Here is a 23,677-nt window from a genome sequence, read left to right as displayed (position 1 = left end):
GTTAACTGCGGAGTGAGGGTTTGGTCTTCTGCAGCAGATAGTAAACTGGCCCCACACACTAGACCAAATCCCCTAAGCACCAAAAGCACTATCATCCACACCTCCACCTCACCCACCCTGCCATTGCCAGCTGAAAATAAGAACCAAACTAAACCATGAGGCTGAAATGAAAATGATTCCTTTGTAGAGTTGTTGATTATGAAATTTCAGGTAAGTTTCTTGACACTAAGCATTTCTCGCTGATCTAGGGACCTGCTTGGCTCCTAAGCCTGGGGTGTTGTGCTAGACTTTATGGTCATGGTTTTTGAAGTGTGATAAAACTGGGATTTAAACCCAGTTCTGCCTCTTTCTCCCACATGACCTTGGTAAGTCATTTAACCTGCTCACTTCCCTTGTCCTCCAGGTGGGGAGACTGGTGTCTTCCTCACAGAGTTATTAGGCTCTAAGCTATGTTTATGGAGTGCTTGCTCTATACTGGACACGTGCACCATGACGTTTAATGTTCACAGCGTCCTCATTGTGGACAGGTGTGTGTTTGGGGTGGGGGTATCACTGTTCCTATTTTAGACGTAAGTTATAGACTCAGAGAAGCTAAGTGACTTACCTAAGGTTACAGCTAGAAAGTGGCACAGCTGCGGCTCCAACCCAGAAATCAACCCAGACTCAAATGTCTGCTTTCTTAACCACTGAGCTAATGCCCACTATGTGCCCAGGAGGCCTTGCACACAGTAGGTGCTCATGCAAATGAGTGAACAGAGAGAGAGCCGTGAGGAGTATGTCGGGTCTCAGGCATGGAACCTGGGTTCCCGTGACCTTGGCATGACAGCTAGGCAGGCAGACCGTGTCCTTGGGGGTTGTTCCAGAGTGAGGCTGGGCAGGAGAAGGCCCTTTGGGATGCCCGAGCTGTCTTCCTCTTCCTCTTGGGCAGGCATCTCTGAAGTTTGAGCCCGGATCCTGGATCCTGGAGGCGGGCACGGGGGTGCTTAGATTCAAGGGGTAAGTTCAAAGCAGAAAGGAAGCTCTCTTAAAAATGAAGGGCAGCATGAGTGTCAGGGCCAAAGGAGGATGGTTGAGAATTCCTAGTAAAACTTTACAGCTTCCGCATTTTCCCTCCTCTAAATCTTCCCATGAAAACTGTGCGTCTGGGGGGCCGTCTCGGCTGAGTGAGGGCAGGAGCCACCCATTAGCCCAGTCAGGAAGGGCTTTCCGGCTTCATTAGTGCCCGCCCATGGTCTGGTGGACAGCAGCCTACTTACTGGGGGCCATACTCCAGGCCCAAGGGCGAAGGAAAGAGGTCACAAATGCCCACAGTAGCCAGGTGGCACCCACGCTGCCCTCCAGCCCTGCTGGACCGCATCTGGGCAGAGGAAGCTCAGCTGTTGTCCCTTTTACACATATTGACTTAGTGGAGTGCAAACATGTTAAAAGTTCACTTTCTCCTTTATAGGAGTCTATAAAAAAGCTCTTAAACCGGAGTCCTAGGGCTTCAGCGAGACAAACGTAGGCTCGGGCCCTGGGGAAGGCACAGTACCTCCTTCTGCCTACAGCACAGGGTGTGATCCTGTTTAGGATGCTGCTCTGGCTGGAAGCATGGAAGCCCCGGTGTAGCCAGCATGACTGCAGTGGATGCCCACCTGTGGGCACAGCGGTCCTGATGCAGGGGCTGCCCGAGGCCTGTAGGCTGTTTGAGCCCAGAGCCTCGCACTCATTTGTTCACTCAACCCCAGTGGATAGACAAGTGAATAGACACCTGATGTCCTTTTTAACACTGTTGACCCGACGTGGCAGAGGGCCACACTCCCTGAAGGGGGTTGATCCATTGTCTCCCTCATGGTGTGAGCAGGTCCTTCTAGGAACTAGGGTGGCTGATGTGGGCAGGGCAACCCTACTGGCAAGGAGTCAACTTCACAAACAAGTCTGAGCTTCCCTGAGAGGAGAAAGTCCTCAAAGCTAAGTGAAAGGCAGGCAGGGAGCTGACACCTTTTGGAAAGAGCAAGTATCTCTCTGGGTGCAAACCTAGCTAAAGCACAGGATAAGGTTAGGCCGGGATCTGCACCTGAGGGAAGGCTGGCTTTCAAGTTAGAGCTGGTTTTGCCATTGCACCTTGCTTGAGTTCCTGAGTCTATTTTGCCTTGAGTGAAATGGAGATATGTCACTAACTGTAGAGTATTTGATGGTGGTGATGGTAGGGGTGGAGTGCTAAATGTCATAATGAATCTGCGGCACCCAGAACAGTGCCTGGAACACAGAAATGATCCGTACCTGGATATCACTCTTTCCACCATCATGATTATCAATCACTGTCATTGTCTTCATGGGTAGCTTAGAACCATTTGGTGGTGGAAATGCCCTGGCCGTCATTTTTGCTCCATACACTGAGTTAAATAGTATGAAAAGCTCAGGGCATTGCTCTGAAGGGCGCCATGGACTCATGTCCTGGAACAGGTGGCTACTGAGTACACGTGGCTACTGAGCACTTACAATGTGACTGGTGGAAATGAGGAACTGAATTCTTAATTTTATTTTGTTTGATTTAATTTAAATTTAACCTCATGGAGCTAATGGCTACTGTGTTGGACAGCACAGTTCTAGAAGGTTCCCTCCAAACTGGACATCGTCCAGCTCCTCTCTGAGCTGTGATAGCACCCGATGGAGAAGGGCTTGCCAATGACTCCAGCACCCTCAACCACATACAGTAAGTTTCTGGTTAGAATGGAGTGTGGTACTGATAACCACCTGGCCGGGTTCCCTTGAACTTGGGCCACATGGGGATGAGCTGGCTACTCTCAAACACTGACCATAGCCAGAGTTTGGATTTTATCCATGGCAGGTACATGACTTCTAATCTTTATAGGAATCAGAGCAATAGAAAGAAATGGCTCACGTTTATTAAGCATTTGTCCCTGACACTATGCTACCAACTCTATTTGAACAGACAAGGGGACCACACCTGCAAGAGGTGAGATGGCTTGCCAGTGCTTCATCCCCTAACAGTTTCTCAGACCATAAAAGTAAAGGACTAGTTTGGTTCTGTACTCACAGGACGCCAAAGTGCCGAGGCCATGGGCTACAGAGCAGTGCTTTCCCAGCTGGGGCGGGGTGTAGCTTCCCGTTTCACAGCTGTGGGAATGGAGGCTCAGAGGGGTCAGGGGACTTGCCCAAGACCCCACAGGCAGGTGATCAGTCGCTGGGAGGCAGGCAGTGCTGAGGCGCTCTGGACCTCCTCTGGTCCTTCTCGGCGTGGATGCCCCCCCCCGTGGGGCGCATGCGCGTGGGCGGGAGGGCGGGCAGGGCCGGGAGTGGGGTGGTCCGGCCTCCGCCGGGCGGAGGGTATCAGTGTGGGGCTGACAGCTGACAGCCTTAATGGGCACATTGTCCCCTCACTGCCGAGAGCGCCGCCCGGCCACTTCCTCACACGCCGCGTGCTGGATGAGCTCATGTCTGAGGCTGCGGGCGGCTCGGGGCGGCCGGGCTGGGCTGCAGGGAGGCCCGGCGGCCGGAGAAGCCCGCGCGGGCTGGGGCGGCGGAGTCGTGAAGCGGAACGTTGTAATGAGCGACGCCGGCTGGATTTATGGGGCTGCGCACGTGCGCCTGGCCTTCCTGCGAGGGCCTCGCCTGGGAACAAAAACAAGTCCTGGCCCGGGAACGGCGCGACTGGGTCTTAACAAGAGCCCACTAATTACCTGAAGGCCCCGGCCGGGTCCCCAGCCTGCTGAGGAGCAGGGCTCGGGGCTGGTTCCTGTGTCAGTTTAGGCTTTGCTGGAGCCCTGGGCGTGTACCCGGGAGACCCAAGAGGACGCCCGAGGCGAGCGGCTCCCTGGCCGGGTGGCGTCGTGTGTAGGTTGCTAATCCCCTCCTCATTTTTCCTCATCTGTAAAATGGGATAATAGACCTTTTGAGGCTATTGGGAGGTAGCGTACTAGAAAGAACAAGCATTGACTTCAGAGTGACCCATTCCTGGTTTTGAATCCTATTCTGCCAGATTCCTGCTGTGTGGCCTGGCTAAGTCACTTCACTTCTCTGATCCAAGCTCCCTCACCCAAAAAGTGGGGTTAATCATGTTCATTCTCAGGGTCTTAAGGAAACTTAAATAAGAGAATGTGTACAGGCTCCTCAGTGTGCCTAGTCCTCACACGGCCCTGTCTCTGCCTGTGTTACTGTTGTTTTCCACCCGAGCATGGAGGTGACAGATGGGATCTCGAAGGCCCTGCACCATTGTGATTCTGCCCCTGTGCCGTGGCGGTCGTGTCAGGGGCATGCTGAAGACGCGCAAGGGCCAATGTGCCCCATGTGCTTGTGATCACAGGCCTCTCTCTCCTGGTGGAGGAGCCTGACGGTACCAGAATCCAGGCCTTGAACTGAGCGGGCAGCGGGGCTGGTCCTCCTGCCTCGAAGTTGGGGCTGTGAGAAGCTTCCTGACTCAGACTTGTGTGTTGGGTCATCAAGAAATGCTGCTGGTGGCTCTTCAAACACACCTGTCCTGTGGCCAATACCTTTGCCTGTACAATGTGTGCCCCCAGCCTCACTGGCACACAGGCAAGGGCTGAGGCTTCTCCTGCACACGTTTCCCATTGTTTTTCCCCTTGATTGATACCATGGATTTAGCATCTAGCCGTAAAGTTTCCATGTCCACTCCCTTCTAATATCAAGAGCCAGGGCAAGCAGCATTGGCAGCTGCCATGGGATCCAGGCTGTGGTTAGTAGTGCTGCAAGCTGGGGCTGAGTGGAGGCCTCTTGCCAACATGAGGCTTCACTCTGCCGCCACTCTGTGTGCACGCGAAGCCAGAGATCCCACGGGGTGTTACCTGACTTCTGCAGAACCAGAGGGTCAGAACTGCCACATTTGCCCCAGTCTGCGCGCTGCCTTCTCTGAGTCAGGTGCTCTGCCTAATGCTGGTCTTTGAGGTCCTGGTGGGCTCCGCCTAACCAGTGATTGTTGCAGCCCCTCAGATATAGCCCTCCCCTCATCGGACCCTCTGACGGTGCTGCAGGGTGCGAGGGCCCTGGTGTCCAGCCTCGTCGGGGGTGGGGTGGGTCTCCTTTGCTTGCTCACTGCTGGACGCCCAGAGTCTAGTACTGTGCTCTCAGCCCAGAGGGCTCCGGGGATGCGTGTGAATGAATGATGCTCGCTGTCTTGCTGTCTGGTTGCGAGGCAGCCATGTCAGCATATCACAGATGTCTAGTAGGCAAAATGCTGTGACTAGTCGGTGTGCAGGCTACTCCGAGGGAGGACACCTGGCTGGACAGCAGGGTCAGGGAGGGCTTCCTGGGGGAGATGGAAGGGAGATCAAAGAGCAGAGACCTGAAGGGTTGAGCAGGATTATAAATAAAAGGTGGCAGTAGCATTTTCCAGGCTGAGAAACTGGCATTTGTGAAGGTCTGAAAGTGAGATATGAGTGGCCTGAAGCAGGGTTAGTACAGGTGGAAAGAGGAGTGGGGGTGGAAGGTGCGGGGGGAGAGGACAACCAGTCTTCCTTGAGTCCCAGGCTGGTGTTGACTTCAGAAGGCAGCTTCTGAATTCCCTTGGGTCCTGTTTCCTTGTCCATTTTATAAACGGAGACACTGACCATCATGTAGGGTGCAGCAGTGTGCATGCAGTGCTTGCATGCTGGAGAGGGCTGAGTTGGGTGTGGTGATGGTTTCAGGGTGCTGCCCTCTGAGAAACCCTGGCATGACTGGGGACACACAAGGCCTAGGGGGTTAGGCGAGGGCCCCCTGGGAAGTGAGGTCCTCTGGGTGTCATCTCCATGGATGCCGTCAACATCCTCCCAGGTGTTTGGATTGGCCCATAATTAAGTCCTGGAGGAGCTGTCAGTGGCTGTTGACAAGCGTATCGTAGGCACTTGGCTTAGTGAAAGTTCCCTCAAGTTGGCCCAGCCCCTGCCCAAGGTGGCATCTCCCTGCAGAGGCTATGCGGCCACACCAAGTAAGTGCGTTCTCTCCTGGGGCTCGGAGGTGGCCTCAAGGTGGGAATCCATAGCCAGGACCCGCATGGGGCCTAATGAGGAGCTGCCAGGGTTCAATTACGTGCTGGGCCCCGGCTCTGCGCTGTTTGACTGACAGCTCATTACCCTGCTGCCATTTTGGGGCAGTGGAATTTAATCTCCCAGATGGGAAGCAAATCAATTTGCCCATCAGCCGCAGCTGAGCCTATGTGAACTCAACTCTAATTTATTCTCTTAAGCTTAGGAAGCCTTGTCGTTTCAAGGTACAGAAATATCAGGTTTCCCAGCCAGGCTGGGCATGGAGTGCACAGGCAGATAGGTTGAGGAGGTTGAGCCTGGGCAAGCTGTGGTGGTCAGCCAGGCCTGTGCCAATAACCTGGCTCCAAGGACACGAGGGTTCTCTCGCCCAAGAGGCCAGGCCTGTCTGTGGGAAGGTTGTATGTGGGAATCGGGGCGGTGTGACATCTTATGTCATTGAGATCAAGGTCGCCTACCCAAGAGCTCAGGCCCAGAAGGAACTCCTGCCAGCAAGGAACATATGACCTGCCCACACATGTTCTAGGGCCACATTCCTCCGTGCTGGGGTCATGGCTCTGGTTTCTGGGCTTTGGACACACAAAGATTCGGAGGGTGGTGTTGTGGGACTTTGAGCTCCGTGCCCTCCCTAAAGTGTCATAAACCCACAGCCTAGACAGTGACCTTTAATTTGTGATGCTGGGACAGTTTCCAGGACCATGGAGGCCTCTTCCCCAGTGACTACCTTACCTGCGCCGTGTGCTGCAGGGCACATCATGGTGCCCTGTCTGTAGTGGGTGCTGGACCCCAGTGGGCTCTGGAGGGTAGCCTGGGTGCCCCCGCTAAGCATGCTCAAAGTACTCTTAGCAGAAGATGTGCATTTGCAGTGTGAAACAGGGCAAGGAGGGCCTCTCTGATGAGAAATCTCAGCTATTTTATAGGAGACAGAGTCCAGGCTGATTCTGGTCAAGTGGGATGTTTTTCTGCAGGTCTCTTGATTGTGCACACTGCTGACACGGAGGGCCTGGAGTCTCCCTCCTTAGGTGTGTGAATGTAGGTGTGCATAGGTGTAGGAGGGCGGGGGTCAGCTGGTGGAGTAGGGGAGTGAGGGGAAAGTGCCTTCTATGGAGAGAGTGTTTCTGAGACTCTTTCTCTGAGTTTGACAAAGCAGCCCCGGCTGGGTTGGTTTTTAGGGGTCAGGGAAAGGCCAGACTATTTACACACCTTTGCTGAGGAGCATGGAGGGGTGGTGATGGGGCCCGGGATTAATGAGCAGTTTTATTGCCTCACCTGTCAGGAGGGTCATGCGATATTATTTTGATATCGGGGCCCTCAGAAGCAAACACAACGGGCTCGGTTATAAATGGAAGAAAAGCCAAAGAAAAGGCAGCCTCACCCCTTGCCCTCGAGCGTTTCCCTTTCTTCTCAGCCAGGGTTGGGCCCAGGACCCTTGTCCCACCCCCAGCACCTTCAGGTGGATCGCTCCAAGGCGGCACCAAGGCCAGCTCCCAAGATAACGTTGGCCGGTGGCGCCTGGCCATGAAAATTAAACATCACAGTGGCTAATGAATAAATCGGCCACGCCGTCCCCCAGCTGCTATGGCCTCTGATGAGAGCTGGACCACGTAGGGTGACTGATGCAGCCTGAGTGACATGTAAGGAAGTAAGGGGATTACTGTCCCCACCCTGCGCTGTCTGGCCCAGTCTCCCACCCTCCCCAGAAAGGCAGACTCAAGAACAGAATAGAACAGAGCTTGGGATCTCGAGGGGCATGACAGGAGGAGAGAGGGAAATTACTGCCCGTCTTCCCTTCCTGTCTTGCCCTAACTGTAGCTGTGACCACACATGGCCACTGGGCGCTGAACAGGAGGGAGGAATTCTGGGCTTCTCAGCACAGAGACACAAGCGAGTGCCCCTGGCTGGGGTCGAGATGCCTGTGCGCTGTCTTGTCACCCATCACCTTGCTCTGTTGGCCTAGGAAGTTCCAGCCTTTCCTGCCAAGTCTGGCTCTAGGCTATCTGCTGCAGGAAATGCTCCCTGAGCACCCTGAGCAGTGGGCACAGCTCCTCCGCTGAGCCTCGGCCTGTGCAGCAGCCACATCTCTGGGTCGCCCATGCTGCTGGGCAGAGGCAGGGTCTCCCCTGCCTTTGCAGTAGGCCCTGAGCCGAGTCCTCATTCATAGTAAGCACCCGGTAAATCCTTGTTTGCCACTGGATTGTTAAAATACACTTTTTTTTTTTTGGCCTATCATCCAACAGGTTCTATGTATGCCGCCAGGGCCAGCTGCACAGGACCTGTCAGTGAGTAGGCCAGAAGGCCTGCCTCACTGAAGCAAAATATGGGGGTGCCTACCAAAGGAGAGGTCAGTCCAGGGGTGGGGGCAGGGGGAGGAGCTTCACTCGTAGAGTCAGATAGCTGGGTTCAAACCCCAGCTCCACCACTGACAGCTGTGTGACCTTGAGAAATGCACTTCACCTCTCTGTTGTATTTTTCTCATCTGTAAAATACAATAATATGACCGACCTCATAAGGTTACCATGAGAAGTAGATGAAATGATGGATGTAGGGGGGACCAGTGCACACGTGCGTGCGCACACACATACAGTGGTTATTACTGTCTGTGCAGTCCCCGTTGGAGCCATGGCACAATACAGTGCCTGTGTTAGAGCTCAGATGTTCTTTAAAGGAGTTCATGAGGCACGCTGAGATCGTCATGTTTATTCAGCACAGCTGCCGAGGGCAAGGATGGCTTCTCAGAAATAAGCGAGAAGGGGTGTCTTCTGCGGCTGCCACTGTCACAGGCTGCATCACAGGCGTGGTGGCCGTGTGACAGTGGGGTGAGCAGCTTTGCCCCACAGCACGCACCGCGTGTTTGCCTCTGACACAGCTTGAAGCAGAAACGAGGGTGGGACAGCTGCTGCTTCTCTAGGACCTGCGTTTCTCCCCTTTCACAGAATAATTTCACTTTTGGTAAACTTTTCTAACTGCAAACTTGTCATTTTGGTAAATTTTACTACCTGCAGATGTATCTATTTCAAGTGGTTCCTTGCAGTTATACCATTTTTTTTTAAGTGATGAAGTTTCCTTTTTCCCCTGTAAACATGAGGCTGACCTCAGAGAACAGTGTTTGATCCCAGATTTTAAAAAACTGGGCAGTTTTAGAGGTGGTGGGGATCCCAGGCTGGGGGATGGCTCTCTTTTCCTGGGTTTCATTGAAAAGAATTTCTTCAGTGAGCCCACATCTCAAGGGCACGACACACTCTGGATTATTGCAAGTTTAGAAACATTTAGGTGATTATGGTAAATAATTCACGCAAATCCTGACGAATGCGGTCCATTCTTTTGTGCGGGCTCGAGGAAATGCAGAAACTGGCTGCCCTGTCCTGACTTTACTTCCCAGTCCTTTTAGCGACATCTAGTGGAGGGTCTCTGCTAAATACAGGATTGGCTTCCAAGGTGTTCCTTCTCCAAAGTGAAGGAAGTGCGGTTCACCTAGAAGCCATTCAACCTCGTTTCCATCTGTGTGTCAATTTCTAAGCTGGACATGCCATCGAGGCCAAATGGACTCCCTTTGTTGCTGATCAGATTGTGCCATTAGGGGCCCTATCACTGCCTTTCTCTGTCTCAATCTGGTTGTCACTTACTAGCAGCATGATCACAAGCAAGTTACTCAGTCTCTCCCAGCCTCAGTGTTCTCAGCTGTAAAATGGCTCTAATGAAAGGACCTGCCCTATAGGATTATCACAGACAGAATGAGATGATGCCCATGAGAGAATAAACGCAGTGCCTGGCACACAGTAAATAATGTCTCACCAGCCCACGATAGCCACAGCTTACTTTCGTCACCCCGCCTGCCGCAGCAGCACTGCTCTTGGGTGAATGGCAGTATGGTTTGCCAAGGCAGTTCGCAGATACTATTTATGGAGTGCTATCATTTTAAAATGCATCTTCTTTTAAAGACAATGATAAACTTTCTTTTTGCCAAAATCTCATCAAGAAGCAGGAATATGTAACCTAAACCTGGTGAAGATCTTGGGGGTGGAAAATGTAAGCATCTTAATAAGACCTTACATTTAGGAGATGCTCAGTCTTTCAGGTATGATTAGAAGTCGTTGGTTTTTCATTGCAAAGGTTAGTAGTGTAGTGGCTTAGGACTTCTGTTTCGATTTCATTAGGCACAGCTTGGAAAGGAGAAACAAGCCTTTACGTTTATCCCTGATGCACAGTGTGCTGCTGTTTCCTCCTGGGTATAGTCTGCTTTAGAATCTGGCATGTTTCTTCTTAAAGAGACAAAAGCAGTCTTCTGTGCGTTTTAGGCAAATTTAGATAAAGGTGAAAGTACCTTTTGAAGCAAATAGTGTCTGTTTTGCTAATGAGTTTAGATACCCAGAGTTTAGCTCTGCTGGTGCAGCTGGGATCATCCCTAAACACCCATGGCTTCGGGAAGGCATGCAAATAAAAGCTGCCAGCCTATCTGGGGGGGCCTTGGTGGTGGCAACTTGCCCTTGGAAAGCTCCTGGCAATGGTGACCCATCCTGTCAGGACAGGAGACCCAACATATTCCCAGCAGAACGCTCAAGGCTTCTGTAACTCCATCTGGCAAGTGGCCCAAGGGCTCTGGGATCATCAGGAGAGACCGGGCTCAGAGTCTGGAGATATGGGCTGGGGTACCAGTCTGCCACTTGCCACCCACACGGTTTTTGGTACATCTGCTTCCTTATCCATGAAACGGGGGCCACACCCTTGCCCAAGTGTCACAAGGGTGAAAGGAGAGCCTATCCATGAACTCCCTTTCGAAGCCACCGGGGCTGAAGAGGTTCCCCCCACCCTGGGCTGCAGTGGCCGCTGTGGTGCTTCCTGGGAGTGGGCTGCCCCATTCAGTGTCCCCCATCGTGTGACGAGAGAAACCAACTCAGGGCTCAAGGGCACAATAACTGGAAACACACAAGTCACAACAGTTTAACATTTTACTGAATCAATTCACACAAATTCCAAGTTGCAAATATAATTAAGGACAACAGATTCTGTTCTGCCTTTTAAATCTTCCATTTTCAAATCCATCATTAAGACAAAAAGTAAACAGAAATTCAGTTTGCTGCAAATTCATGATTTTTCTTCTTGAGGAGAAAAAAAAGGAACATTGTAGTAAAAAGAACGCCACTGGGTGTACGATAAAAGCACCACGACACACGGCTACAAACTGGGACTTTTCCCGGACTCTGCCCCACGTAGAGGACACTGCTCTCCCCACTGCTCTGCGTCAAGCAGGTTTCGTTAAAATAAAACTATGAAATCTCCTAGCTTACGCTAAAGTCAGACGCGGTCTGGAACACAGTGCTTAACAACAGTAATGGCAACTATCAGTGCTAACGTGAAACCATTTCAGAAGGCCGAAAACAATTGAACTGGAAACCAAAACCTTTCTTTCCCTAGATGAGCAAAACCGAAAACGAAAGGGTTCCCGCCTCCCCGTAGGAGTGGAGCGGACTGTTTTTCTTTTCTTTCAGATTGGAGGCGGGGGCACGGTGTGGGCGGGTTCTGCAGTTCCTCAGCCTAGTTGGCGTCCAGCTTGGCCATTTCCTGCACGTAGATGCCTATACTCTCACTGTCAAAAAGCACGAAATACACCGTTTTGATGGAAGAGGACATCGTTGACACGAAGTAACTGGAGATGGCCTTCAGGATCAGCTGGGCTGCCGTCTGCTTTGGAAAACCGTTCCTGAAACAGAGGGAGGGAACGGTCAGTGACTAGGGAGGCCATGGCTGTCCCGGGGCCCAGCCTCCCCGACGCCCCCTCCCTCCAGGAGCCCCTCGGGGACCTCTGTGCAGTGGTAGCCTCTTGTGGGCCAGTGTCCACAAGCGTTTTGGACCTTTGGCTGCTCACACACGGGCATTAGAGAGCCCAGGGCCCCCCGGACAGGGCAAGGATGAGTGCGCAGAGAACTGTGACCCGCAGAACATACCACATGCTCGCAGAGAAAGGGGGCATGACAGGAAGTTTAATGAGAGGCAGCCAGCAAGTCGACAGGCTCTGTGTTTTGTGGCATGTGTTGTGTGTGGTGTGTGCAGTCTCCTACAGGCAGCGTGAGCGCCCACGTTTCTTTTCCCAAGATCCCTGGGACTAGCACAGGGCTTGAGACACATACAGCCCAGGTCCCAAAGCCTCCCCAGCGGTCTCGGCCTCAGAGATGGCTGGAGGTTGGAGCTTCTCCAGGAAGCATGGACCTCTGCCCTGCAAGTAGAGGGTTACATCCTTCACACTGGCCTTTAGGTTTCATGGGTGCCAGAAATCCACCACCCAGCACACACCAGCTTGGACCACCCTGCAGGCCTGGGAGTCAGGGAGCTGCGTGTAGGGAAGAACTCTGGGCCAAGAAGGCTCTTCATCTCAAGGGACGGCATCCAAGTCTCCAGGCCAAATCGGTGTGAACTTACATACATTTCCATTTAAAGTCAGTGTCACGTGGCAACCTCGGAGGCAGGGGCCTAGAACTCAGGCAAGCATCTGAACTCAGGACTAGGAAGATTGACACTCCTTGCTGCGTGCATGCCCAGGCCGTTCCTGGTCCACACTGCAGGTGCAGGAGCCAGGTGACCCAGGATGACAGCGGCAGGAACTTGGCATCTTGCCTAGAATGGGGACAATTGCGTGGGCTTTGGAGTCAGTGGCCCTGCATTCAAATCCCTACTGACCCCAGTTAACAGTTCAAGATACTGAGTGAGAGGCCAGTGTCCATGCGTTTTTTTTTTTTTTTTTCCTCCTCCTTCAGCATTATCTACAGTCTTCAATCTGCCCGGAGCCTGTGGGTCCGCTGGTGTCCGAAGTGCCGGGCCAACCTGCCAGTTTCGGTCAGGACTCTCCTTCAGATGGGGCACCTGCCAGGTGAGAGGCTTTTAAGTGTGTCTGGTGCAGGATTTCTGAGAACACTCCTAGGCTCACTGAGTGCAGCCAGCAGTGAGCCACCTCAGCCGCTTCTCTTGGAAAGTCCCGCTCCCTCTACTGTCAGCACTCAGAGGCTTTCAGAGCCAGGGAGAAAACCATTCTTGCAACTTGCTTTTGGGCTTCTCTCAGCTTGGTGGACCCCTAGTAACTCCTGTATGCTTTAGAAGTGAAGTTTGTTCTTAGAAGACAAGGGCTGTTTCCCCAGAGTGTGTACCTAGCCTTGCAGAGGGGCCGCGGTCAGTAATAGGGTAGAAGCCAGAGTCAGGTGCCCTCGCATACAGGTGGCACTCCTGCCAGGCAGGAGGCACACGAGACTGAGGACCAGATCCTGGTCAGAGGTGTCACAGGCAGGACAGTGCTACCAGACAGGAGGCTTCCTCCTAAGGGGACCCTGGGAGCTCTATCCACCAGCGGAGTTGGGGCAACCAACGGGAAGGTGGGGATGGAGGTGGTGGGGGCAGTGCAGGAAGAAGGGGAGGAGTGGGGACCACCCCCCATGGTGGGCCACACCCTTTGCACCCATCCCCACCCTAGGCCTGCAGGCTCAGTCTGGGAAGCAGCTGTTCTCACAACACCTGGACTCTTTGCAGGAGTCAAGGAGCATGCAGGATAGGCTGTCCAGAACAAGACACGTGCTGGAAGCTCTGGAAGAAGTAACTCTTCTGTTTTGAGGGCTACCCTCCCTCCCCTCAGCCTGACTTCTGAGAGAGGGAGTAGGCCAGCTTTGGTGGAGAGTAGGCAGGCACGGGGTCAGTGAAATAAGGGCTGATTTCAAGCATCTCACAAAGAGCAAATGTTTATTCCTTGGTACAACTAGAGGGGAGGAAAGCTTCAGGAGGTAGTAGAGGACGTTTGCAGGTGGTCCATAAGCCCTGGTATGCTGGGGCGCAGCTGGGGCTATGTAATGGGAATCCCCAGGGCTTTGTGCCTTCTTCACCATCTCAGTCATTCTGTCCTACTGCCATACTGTGTGTGCCTACACAGTCAGATTCCATTTTGAATCCTAGTTGTCCCCCAGCAGGGACATTAACCTCTCTAAGCATTAGTTTCCTCCACTGGCAAACAGGTACCACATGGTGATGCAGGTGCTGCTTCCCCCTCAAGAGATGGGTGTCTTTAGGAGACTAAGGAGATGTCTAAGCTTCCCATGAAGTCACTCTGGATGGCAGAGATCTGGGGTCCCAGGACCAAAGCACAGAAGAAGTTTCAGTTCCTTCCTGTGTGGGGCATCACCAGGCTTCCCTGCTCCCAGTGAGCTCACCCTCCAGGTCTGGGCAAGGCAGGCACCCGACAGTCCTCTGGGGAGAGGCTGCGTCCTCTGGTTAGAAGGCCCAAGTGGATCTTCTGGAGGAGACAGACTGGGGGCCTGACTCTGAAGGCTGAGTAGGGGTAAGTGTGGATGCTAGCTGGACCCCCGTTTTCTTGTGGAGCCAGGCTGTCTTGGCTGTTTAGAAAATGGATAGGGCAGGATGTCTTGGCAGCTTTGGTGACTCGGGCAAAATGCCTGTCACCCAACGTGGACCCTCTACTGCTGGGGTCAGGCTCCCTCCCACTGCTCCTAGGCCTTTGTGTAACTGCCCAGCCAGACCCTGCTCTACCCAGAGGTGAAGACCAGGCCATCAGGCTCCTGAGCTGAAAGCAGTGGCCACATGAGGGAGAAGCTAAAATTCACAAGGGGGTGGTGGTGGGTCCACTGCCCCCTCTGAGGGCTCTGCCCTCCAATGCTAGAGGCCCGGGCAGCACAACTCGAGAGGTCTCTTACCTTCTCTCACTCCAAGGTGCACATGTTTGGGGGTTAATAAGTAATTCTCCCCAGTTCACTTTGTTTCTCTCCTTGATACTTCTCTTCTAAGGTCCATACCTAGGGGATAGGGAGGCTGATGGCTATGCCTGGGCTGGTCAGTTTCTAGTAGTGTTTCCAAGGTTCCCTAAAATCCATGCACATAGTGCACAGGCAGGGGGGTGATCTTCCAGTGGGATGTGAGGAGGTAGGTCTGTTGACCCCAAGGGGGCAGGGGTTCCACGTACGTCATATCGTGAGCACCGAAGCCAAGGACCTCCAAGCAAATTCTGGCTCTACCGCGTACATGCTGTGTGACCTCTGGTGAGTGACTTAACCCCTCTAAGCTTCTGTTACTTTGCCTTTGAGTAGAATTAATAGTGTTACTCACCTGGTAGGGTTGTTTTGAGATACTGCAGATAAAAAGAGTTTTAAAGGGTTTAGCACAGCGCCTGGGAGTCAATGAATACCCATAAGTGGTAGCTTGAGGAAAACAAACTGCCTTTCCTTTTAGGCTCATAAATCAAAGGAGAAGTTAATCAAAGCCTCAAACTAGCTATTCCCTAAGTACTGCCCCTCCGGAGAGGGGTCGCCCCCTAATGTCAAACAGCCGAGGGAGTAGGGGGATGCCGTAAGTACTGTGAGCAGGACGCCAGAGGAGGTTTCCAGAGGCTGGGGTTACACCCCAGGGTCTCACTGCTTCCAGAGGGCTACAGAATTCGCCCCTGGGGCCAACAGGCTGGTCATCCTCCACACGCTGGGACGCTGCGCCTAAGCTGAGAGAATGTGATCCCACAACTCTTCACCAACATGTCTGCATCTATATTAATTCCAACATGACTTTTATGCTGGAGACACTGGATGCCACAAACAAGCTATTTTATTTCCCCTCCTAAACCCCACTGTGATTTACTGGCTGGCTCTGCTGTAATCCCATTCTGTACTCATGAAAGGGAGGGCAGCTGTTTACATGGCTCTGTGGGGCCAAGTCTGCCTGACAGATGTGGGGCTGGGCAGCCGTGCACATGTGCTGGTCTTTGGCATTCCACCCTCTTAAAAGCTTTCAACTGATTATTTTTTAAAACTTTCTACTCTGTGAAAAATGTAAATAAGTTTGTAATAACAGATGCTCTTTTATGGGAATTACTTTTATGCTTCAATTAAAAATTCCCCAATAGTTATATGAAAGAGTGTGAAATTATTACCTCCAATAAAGGCTCCTATTGCTTCTCTCCTCGGAAGCACCTTTCATCAGAGTAGATCAAAGTGCATCCGAAATACTAATTAACTGAGCCCCAGAACCGTCTGCGAGTAAGGGCAGTCCCATAGCCTCACTAGCTGATAAGGCGGAACAGAGAGGGTGATTCATTTATCAAAGGTCACACAGCAGGGTAGCACTAAATAGAACTTCTATGGGAGACTGGGGGATGGCAAAGTGGAAAGAGCCAGGAAGTAGGCGAATTCTGCTCAGATTCAAAAGCACTTCGTGAAAGAAAGAAAAAGGTCTTGAACTGACTCTGGGACTGAGACACCTATAACACATCTCTCCACAGTTCCTGGGAAAGTTCCACCTGCCGGGTGCTTGCTGATTACCTTATGAAGAATGCCTGTCTTGGCCAGGTAATCTTAGAGCGAACTGAAAGGACTTTTAAGATGCTCTAGCTCTGTCAGCTTTTCTTTCAATATGCATTGAAATGGTGTTCACTTTTTAAATGACATTCAACGTACGCTCTTGACACAAGAGTGACTGCAGTGACTGCAAAAGTGGACGGCGATCCAAAACAACATGTACGTATGAGATTGCGTCAGCTCTGCATGTCCCTGCAGACATTTGGGGGTGAAGTGCTCAAAGCATGAGAGGGCAGAGTAAGTGTGGGGATGCACGAGGCAAGGTGGCATGAGCTTGCACTTGTCCCCTGCTTAGGGTCCCTCCCCACACTCACCTCTGTGACACAGCTGATATGCTACTCCAGCTTCTTCCTGCAAGTACGCCTGAGAAGAGGGCACACTCACCGTGCAGAGGACTGAGGGGCCCTCACTCAAAGGAGCCCCAGTACAGGAGGACTCAGCTGCTCAGCACTGTGAGGTGAGGTGAGGCCACCACAGCTCACATCCAGGAGGGATATGGGGGAATGCTCATTCTGCCCTTGATAGAGGCTCCAGAGGAGTCTTCCCCCTCTGTTTTCCCCATATTCAGTCCTCTGCTGGGTCCTGCCAGTCATGTGTGACTGCTGTCACAGAGAACCCTGGGGCACGGTGCCTGTCTGCCTGTAGGCAAGGCCTTCTTGGTACAGCGTCTAAAGGGCTCTTGAACAGACATCCCAGGACAGTGTGACAGGGAGCCCGCCCAAGGCCAGCTCCAGCAACTTGATTGTGCGACCCTCAGTGATGGTATTGTTTAGGGAGGCAGCATTACAAAGCCTGTCCAAGATGAAAATAGCAAAATCCATTCTCCTTCCTCCTCATGGGTTTGGAAGGGAAGTGCTTTGAAAAGAGCCACTTTCTGTACATACAAGGAATAGTTCTGAGAGCTGTGACTCAGGCTCACCCAGGGCGACAGTGCAGCCTGCCGTGTCACGGACGTCAGTGTGCTGGGAACTTGTGCTGCCTCTGCACAGCCCACCTTCCTTGGGCCTGGGAGGGACTGATGGCAGAGACCCAGCAAGGCTCCCCAACAGCCACCTGCTGACCCAGAGCTCTGGGCTGAGGCAGCTCTGAAGGCCAGTTTCCCCTGGCCAGATGGTGAGCTGTCCAGAGGCCTGCGGCTCAGACCCTTGGCAGGGAGGACCTTGGAGATGTGACGGGCAGTGTCCGAGATAGCCCCTGTATCTTTATAGTTTTCAAAGCAGACTCCCTGCAGAGAGCTCCTTTCATCTCCAGAGTGGCCCTGAGATGTTGCATGGGGGGACGATCATGTCCAGCTTACAGACTAGGTGGGGGCTGGACTCAGTAGGGGTTAATGTATGTGCCAGCACTTAGCTAGTTAGCCAGGCCTGACCCTGAGCACAGTGCTGCTCTGACAGGCAGGGACCTGAGGGGGTATCTGCTGGCATCTGGGGGTGCACAGGGTGGGAGGTGGGGGAGAGCCAGTCCTGTTCCACTCTCATGTATCTGCCCCTTCAGTTCCACCTCATTAGCAGGGCAGTGAGACAGAGGTGAGCAAGCAGGTTCTGGGGAGGTCGAAGCCTCGCTAGCACAGAGGTAAGGGGCAGGGGCTCCTCCTAGGAATGCTGCGGTCTTGGGACAGGATAGCAGCACAGCTCCAGGCTGGATCCTGGTGGGGGGGGGCTCGCCCAGTCAGGGTCCCTGCGTTCACCCCTCCCTACCGACCTCTGTCTTAATGTCCTTCAAAGTCACCCTCTGAGATCACCTTCTGTGACCTGACCTGGGCTTTCACAACCGAAGTTTTATACTGTCCTCAAGCCTCCTGCCCCCTACATCCCTTCAGCTGTCCCTCACAACTACTCAGTGTTTGTGTCCTTCCTGATTTCCCCCCTCCAGTCTCCCTGCAAGCAGGAAGGCAAGTGCCTGAAAGCAGCCTCAGCTGACCTTGAGCACAGAGCTCGGCAAGAATGGGCTAAATACTCAAATACACCCCTACGTGACATGGGGACAAGCCATACACCCTTACCTGCCGCTGCCAATGGACGGAAAGGCGATGGACTTCAGCTTCTTGTCATCTGCCAGGGCCAAGCAGTTTTTCACTGTCTTTTCCAGAAGTTCCTCACACTTGTCTGCGCCCCAGACGGGACTGTTACAGTGGATCACAAACTTAGCGGGCAGGCCGTGGCCTGCGCTGACAGCAGCTGGAGGGGACAAGACAGGACAAGTGAGTTCGGTCCGTCTGTGAAGCAAGCACACAAGCTGCCGGTCCCAGGCCTGCTCCCCGGCTACAGCGTGTCTCCCCAGGCCCTCCGACCGCCTGGTCAAGGAGGGCTGAAGGGCCTGCTGCCTTGGGATTCCCACGTAAGTCCGAGCTGGGAATTGCTCGTAGTTGAGTCTCCTCCCTTGGATGGGAGGAGCCCAAGCCAACATCCATCGTTGGAAAGTTGGAGTTAGGATGCATTGCTACCAGGAATTTTAATCAAGGTCAGCGTAAATCCTCTCCCTCACCTCCCAGAAGGCAGGGCCTGAACTATCTTACTTGACTGAATGTGTCAATGTTTGTAGCGTCATATTAATTGCCTTTTGGGGTCTCCAACCCCCCTTTTCCTCAAGTGGATTCATGTGCATTTAATGATGATTTATCTATAAATCTCTCAGACACAGTTCAGAGGAAACCTGTTTGGGAAAGTAACTCAAATAGCTGTCTGCTGCCCTATCTTTCTGCCTAACTGATCTGTGTTTTTAGGATGGAACTATTTTTTCTTCTTAGAAGAGGAGCCTTTCCCCAGCCACAGATCTCCATAGCTAACCTGCCTTTCCAGGCTTGGTTCTCAGTCTCTACCCTTTGTCAGACCCAGACCCAAAGGCACACTCCACCAGGAAATGTAACAGGCCAGCCCACGTCTCCCAGAGCACATTCCAGGAGTCCTGTCCCCAGAGTTGCAACGTAAACAAGGGAGTTCTGGAACCAGTGGGTTTGGTCAGTGCGGCCTGCTAGACTTCACCCACTGCTGCAGTAAGATACCCACACTTTTTTGATCAAGTGTGTCCTCATTTATGAAGAACACCCTCTGTGCTGTTAAAGAGGTATGGGTTGTTAAGGTTGTGTCACTAGTAGACCCTGGAGAAGAGTGATGTGGGGGAAGTGTCTCACAATGCAGTAGCAACAGCTCTGAACCCACAGTCATAGGTCTGATTTTGAATCTTGACTCTGCTGGCTGACTGGCTTGAAAACTCTGGGCTGTAGTACTGACCTACAGGAAACCTGAGATTGGAAGGCTTCATCTACCTGTCTGTCCACTTAAGAAGTAACTGCTAAACTATGCATGAAAAAGACTGGAAAGAAACATGCTAACAGTGATCATCTGTTGGAAACTGGGATAAGTGGAACCGGGATATATGTCTTATTATTGCCTTTATACTTTAAAAAACATTTTCTAAAATCTTAAGAACAAGTCCATCAACAGATGACTGGATGGATAAAAATGGGGGCTCTGTGTGTGTGTGTGTGTGTGTGTATATATATATATATATGTAAATGACTACTACTCAACCAAAAAAAGAATGAAATATGGATGGACTTAGAGATAATCATACTAAGTGAAGTCAGTCAGAAAGAGAAATGCAAGTACATTAACATTCATATGTGGAATCTAAAAAAAAATTACACAAATAAACTTATGTACAAACAGAAAGAGGCTCACAGACATACAAAACAAACTTATGGTTACCAAAGGGGAAGGTGGGGAGGGATAAATCAGGAGTTTGGAATTTGCAGATACTAACTATAAAAAATAAACAAGGTCCTACTGTATAGCACAGGGAACTATGTTCAAAAGCTTGTAATAACCTATGATTAAACTATGAAAAAGGATATATATATAACTGAATCACTACACTGTACACCAGAAACTAACACAACATTGTAAATCAACTATACTTCAATTAAAAAAATCAAGAACAAGCAAACATGTGCTTAGCTGTGCTGAATCTCATGGGTTTGCCCCAGCTAAGTTTGGTGTGTAGCAGCATCAGGGCCACCTATCATCACACCTCATGCTTGAGGGTCACCAAATGGGCTTGAACCAGAGTACCAATGGGAAGGGCCTTTGGCCAGCAGAGAGGTGCCAAGAAGGGGCTGAGCAAAGGCCAGGAGCCCCTGGCTGGGGAGTTCATGCTGTGTGTGTCCTCCGTGTTCAGTGTGGAAGAGCTTGGTAACTGTGCCCTCACCAACCCTCTGCAGGCAAAACAGAGCTGACAGAGCAGAGGTCAGAGGCACAGAGCAGTAAAGGAAATGCTACCCTCTCATCTGCAGTGGGGACTCTGTCTAGCCCAGGAATGGGAGGTTATGTGTGGTCACTGGGGAAAGAGGGGTAAGGCCCAGTGTCTTCCAGAGAGGGCTGTGTGGCTGTCACAAAGTGCTGAGGCCAAATTCAATTAAGATTCATTTTAAAATCAGAAACAGGATTTGAAAGAATGGGCACTGGGGACCATCTAGTAAGAAGGGAAAACTGGAGGCCAAAGAGAGGCAAGGAGTGGCTTGTCCAGACACTGCTGGTGGGGTGAGTGGGTACCCACTGTTCAGACTCCCAAGCACTCAGGAAACCCTGTGTCCACCTAAAATTCCCAAATCCTCGTTGGCCACAGTGACAAGAATCCTAACTCTGGCTCTTAGCAATAATACTCTCCCATTAGATTTCAAGTCATTTTCTTATCCTAAGTACCAGGAAAGGCGTAATTGGCAAGTGAGAGGTGTGTATGTCTATTTTTCCCATTAAAAACACAGATGGCTGAGTGAAAAGCATTCACTTGCATCCCTCATCAGCAGTTCTGCAGATGGCTCAATACCACTATCTGTAATTCTCAGCTCCTGGCTTCTGTAACTGCTTAAAATTTGAGGTCTAGACATCAAACATTTAAAAGCTATTTTAAGCAATAAAGAAAAAACTTGGAAAGGCAACTTTCACAACCCTTAAGTTCCCCTGACAATTTGTATGTGATGGAAGCCTAACAGGCTTTCTCTTGCCTCCATCTCGGAAATACCCGTGCATCTCTGATTCCGAGCTGTCTCATAAAATGGTTTCCCCATTGTGCACACGCCGTACCCAGATCAGCCCAGTGCTCCCCGCCTCACCTCCAGCTACTTCCAAGGGTCCGTTCTTTTTCCGGAGTTCCAGAACAGCTTCCACAAACTCCTTGCCACCCTTCTTCTCCAGCGTGTTTCCTAGACAAGGACAGGGCGAGGTCAGATTGTCATTCCTGTGTCTTGGGGCACACACAGACACGTAGCATGTCAGGTGATTGCATACTTCAAACGATCTGACCAGCTACACTTTCAGACAGCTGCAAAACAGGGACAAAGCCTTGGCTGAGTCAGAAAAGTGAGGTTTCGAAGGGATTCACTGTCGGCCAGTCACCACTCCAGCACTGCTGGTCACTGAGCTGCCTTTGCTGCCCCTTATTTGGGGGCGAACTGGGGTGATCTGGGGTGATCCTAGACATGCCAGAGATGTGAGGGAGACGGGAGACGCCTATTCTTTGCGAGCATGCCCATCCTGCATGCTTTCCATCGGTGTGAGAAACCAGATGGTGCTGGCTTCCGAGGCTGATGCCTCCCCTGGATTTTCTTCTGTCTCTTGGGAGAGTCTCCAAATAAGGAGGTTTTAGAAGATGCATGCCATGCTTCCATCAGGCAGCTAGCTCTCCTCTTGGCAGAAGGCCCAGAAGAAAGCCCTCAGATTTGGCCACCTCTGGACCAGCACTATTACCACGCTTAGTTCCTGTTTTGCAGCTTTGGTGTCATATGTGAATACAAAAAAAGAAAAAAAATGGCCTCAGACAGTATTTCCTTAATCATACTAATGATTCAGAATCATTTTAGGTAAATAAGAGCAACATCAGAAGCAGAGCTTAAAGATGAACTTGTATTATATCAAAGCTTGCAAAGAAGAATGACTAACTGTTCAAGACCAGATTTAAAACAAACAAAGAAAAAAATCAAATGGAGGCAGGGAGCACCTCTTCTTGAATTAGGGTACTTGCCAAATAATCCATTCCTGCTGTGAAAGCCAAGTTCCCAAACAAGATTACCAACACCTACAAGGTCTGTGGGTTAAATGTCTCACATGGGACAGTGGGCAGCAATCAAAATTATCCCTTTAGGTTTGGCCAGAATGGAGTCTCAGTCTTCTGTAAGCTCTGATTCCTCAGTTGTGCACATTTTAAAGTACATTCCTCACGAGAGGATAAAATACTCCCCTTAAGATTCACCATCTGTCTTGGAAAATCCAGGGTGCCCCTGGCACATTCTGGTGTGGGTCAGTCAGGGTGCACTGGGATGCACCAGCCCAGATTCTCTTTGGATTCACCCTGGAATGACTAGGTCTGATTATTGTAGAGAAACCTGCCTCATTTGCATGCTGTTCTGGAGGGGTGAACTAACCCCAGGAAGTGTCCAGAAGGAAAAGCAGACAGCCTGGGTACTGTCACAAATAAGACAGCCCATGGCTAGTGGCAGACACTGACCTGGAGGCCACCCAACTCTAGGAGGTCTGGGTGCCTGAAAGAATGTGAGCAGCAGGCTGGCTGTCACCCACAAGGAGCACTCAGCTAGAAGGCCTGGCTTTCAGACAGAGATGAACTTGGGACCCCTGAGGTGGGATCTGGCATCCCTCCTCGTCAGCCCAAACTGCCCGCAAGCCTTCACCTGTCTTGGAAAGCAGTCCAGTGGGCTTGAATGGGAAAACATGTACTCTTCAGAGGTTTTTACCCGCAGTGGTGGTGGCCTCTGCGTGTTTCTGACAAAGTTCAGCATCAGAGACAGTGGCTGAATGGGCTTTAGGGAGCAGGCTCGGTCGGGCCTTGTGGCTCAACTCCACCCACCAGGGGTGGAGACTTTGGGGTACAACCCAGGTGAGTGAGGCCCGATTAACGGGTTCATTCAAAATACCCATGCAACTGAGAAAATTGAATCTGGACGTCTGAATATGCTGGCTCCCAAATGCTGCTGCCCGGCTGTGCCTACTCTGGCCTCCTCTCCTCACCCATCCTCCAGCTTGAGGGACAGATACAAACATGCCCCAGGCAGGACTATTTCAGGTCTGCATTCTCTCTCACATCTACTCTTTGAGGAGAACTGGGAAATTTGGCAGGTAAAAGTAAAATCAGTGCTGTATTAATACCACCAACTTCTTTCAGAAACAGAAATAGTAAGAAAATGGGCTGATTTATAATTAAAGATGTTTTATCTTAGGAAGAGTGTTTAAAATTTTTACTTATAATTAAATCTTGCTTTAATTAGAGGTGAAATTTGCAAGTTAAATTACACTTAATGCATTTCCCAAACTTAAAAACTGAACCCTAGATTGCAGGCAATCAACCCCGTCAGGA

At 51.4% G+C, this 23,677-nt stretch overlaps 2 protein-coding genes and 1 long non-coding RNA gene across 10 annotated transcripts in view; 1 reads left to right on the top strand and 2 right to left on the bottom strand.

The window, feature by feature from the left end:
* CATSPER3 (cation channel sperm associated 3) overlaps positions 1–13,494 on the top strand; it is a 335,119-nt gene extending 321,625 nt beyond the window's left edge. For 2 of the 3 annotated variants that reach the window (XM_072957124.1, XM_072957139.1), the window contains one exon: positions 12,731–12,831. The gene's annotated coding sequence lies outside the window, so the exon portion shown is untranslated. Of the gene's footprint in view, positions 1–12,730; positions 12,844–13,437 lie in introns of those variants that run through there. The other variant, XM_072957143.1, reaches the window with a different exon arrangement.
* LOC140689464 (uncharacterized) lies at positions 671–3,270 on the bottom strand. The gene is made up of 2 exons (XR_012064442.1): positions 3,041–3,270; positions 671–961 (listed from the first exon to the last, which is right to left on the bottom strand). It is a non-coding gene; the product is annotated as an uncharacterized lncRNA (long non-coding RNA).
* Positions 10,914–23,677, bottom strand: part of MACROH2A1 (macroH2A.1 histone) — a 76,495-nt gene continuing 63,731 nt past the window's right edge. For all 6 annotated transcript variants that reach the window (XR_012068616.1, XR_012068621.1, XM_072957145.1 and 3 more), the window contains exons 7-9: positions 21,423–21,512; positions 18,315–18,489; positions 10,914–11,679 (exon numbers count right to left, since the gene is read on the bottom strand). Coding sequence is in view for 4 of the 6 variants with exons in the window: in XM_072957145.1 (XP_072813246.1) it covers positions 11,514–11,679; positions 18,315–18,489; positions 21,423–21,512 (431 nt within the window). In the remaining 2 variants the exon portion in view is untranslated. The remainder of the gene's footprint in view (positions 11,680–18,314; positions 18,490–21,422; positions 21,513–23,677) is intronic.

This window comes from Vicugna pacos, chromosome 3 (assembly GCF_048564905.1).
Source record: "Vicugna pacos chromosome 3, VicPac4, whole genome shotgun sequence".
In the NCBI taxonomy this organism is placed as follows: Eukaryota; Metazoa; Chordata; class Mammalia; order Artiodactyla; family Camelidae; genus Vicugna; species Vicugna pacos.
The sequence above is the reverse complement of the archived record's forward strand: the minus strand, read 5'-3'. Positions and strand labels throughout refer to the sequence as shown.